Genomic DNA, 427 nt, shown 5'->3' with positions numbered 1-427 from the left:
TTGTGTCTGTGATCTGCTTAGCTGTAAGACAAGAATATTTAAGCGACAATTGTATAGTCTGTTTTTCTTCTAATTCTCCTGATAACTCTTGCAGATGGTTGAACGTGGATTCATGACACAAGCTGATTTTGATGAAGCAAGTATGAAAGCTTTGAGCTTGTTTGAGTTTGGGCAGGTTAGTTACAACTCCTCCGTCTAAAGTCATTGACTATAGTGATTTTCATAATCTCTAAATTGCAGACCACAAGAAATCAGTTATTAATATATTTTACTGGTTTCAGCATGCAAATATTATGCTTTGTTGGAAGGGTCTAATAGATTTTGATTATATCATGCTTGCTTCAGCGGGTTGCCAAGGATCATGGACTGATACTGGTGGACACAAAGTATGAGTTTAGAAGAAGTAGTGATGGCTCAATCTTATTGA

General features: G+C 36.3%; 1 protein-coding gene across 1 annotated transcript in view; it reads left to right on the top strand.

The window, feature by feature from the left end:
- Nucleotides 1-427, top strand: part of LOC17874365 (phosphoribosylaminoimidazole-succinocarboxamide synthase, chloroplastic) — a 2,610-nt gene that overhangs the window by 1,424 nt on the left and 759 nt on the right. Inside the window, exons 6-7 of the mRNA XM_006279181.2 lie at nt 95-175; nt 346-422. Of these exons, the coding sequence (XP_006279243.2) occupies nt 95-175; nt 346-422 (158 nt within the window). The remainder of the gene's footprint in view (nt 1-94; nt 176-345; nt 423-427) is intronic.

The sequence above is a fragment of the Capsella rubella genome, unplaced genomic scaffold (genome assembly GCF_000375325.1).
Source record: "Capsella rubella cultivar Monte Gargano unplaced genomic scaffold, Caprub1_0 scaffold_43, whole genome shotgun sequence".
NCBI lineage: Eukaryota > Viridiplantae > Streptophyta > Magnoliopsida > Brassicales > Brassicaceae > Capsella > Capsella rubella.
The sequence above is the reverse complement of the archived record's forward strand: the minus strand, read 5'-3'. Positions and strand labels throughout refer to the sequence as shown.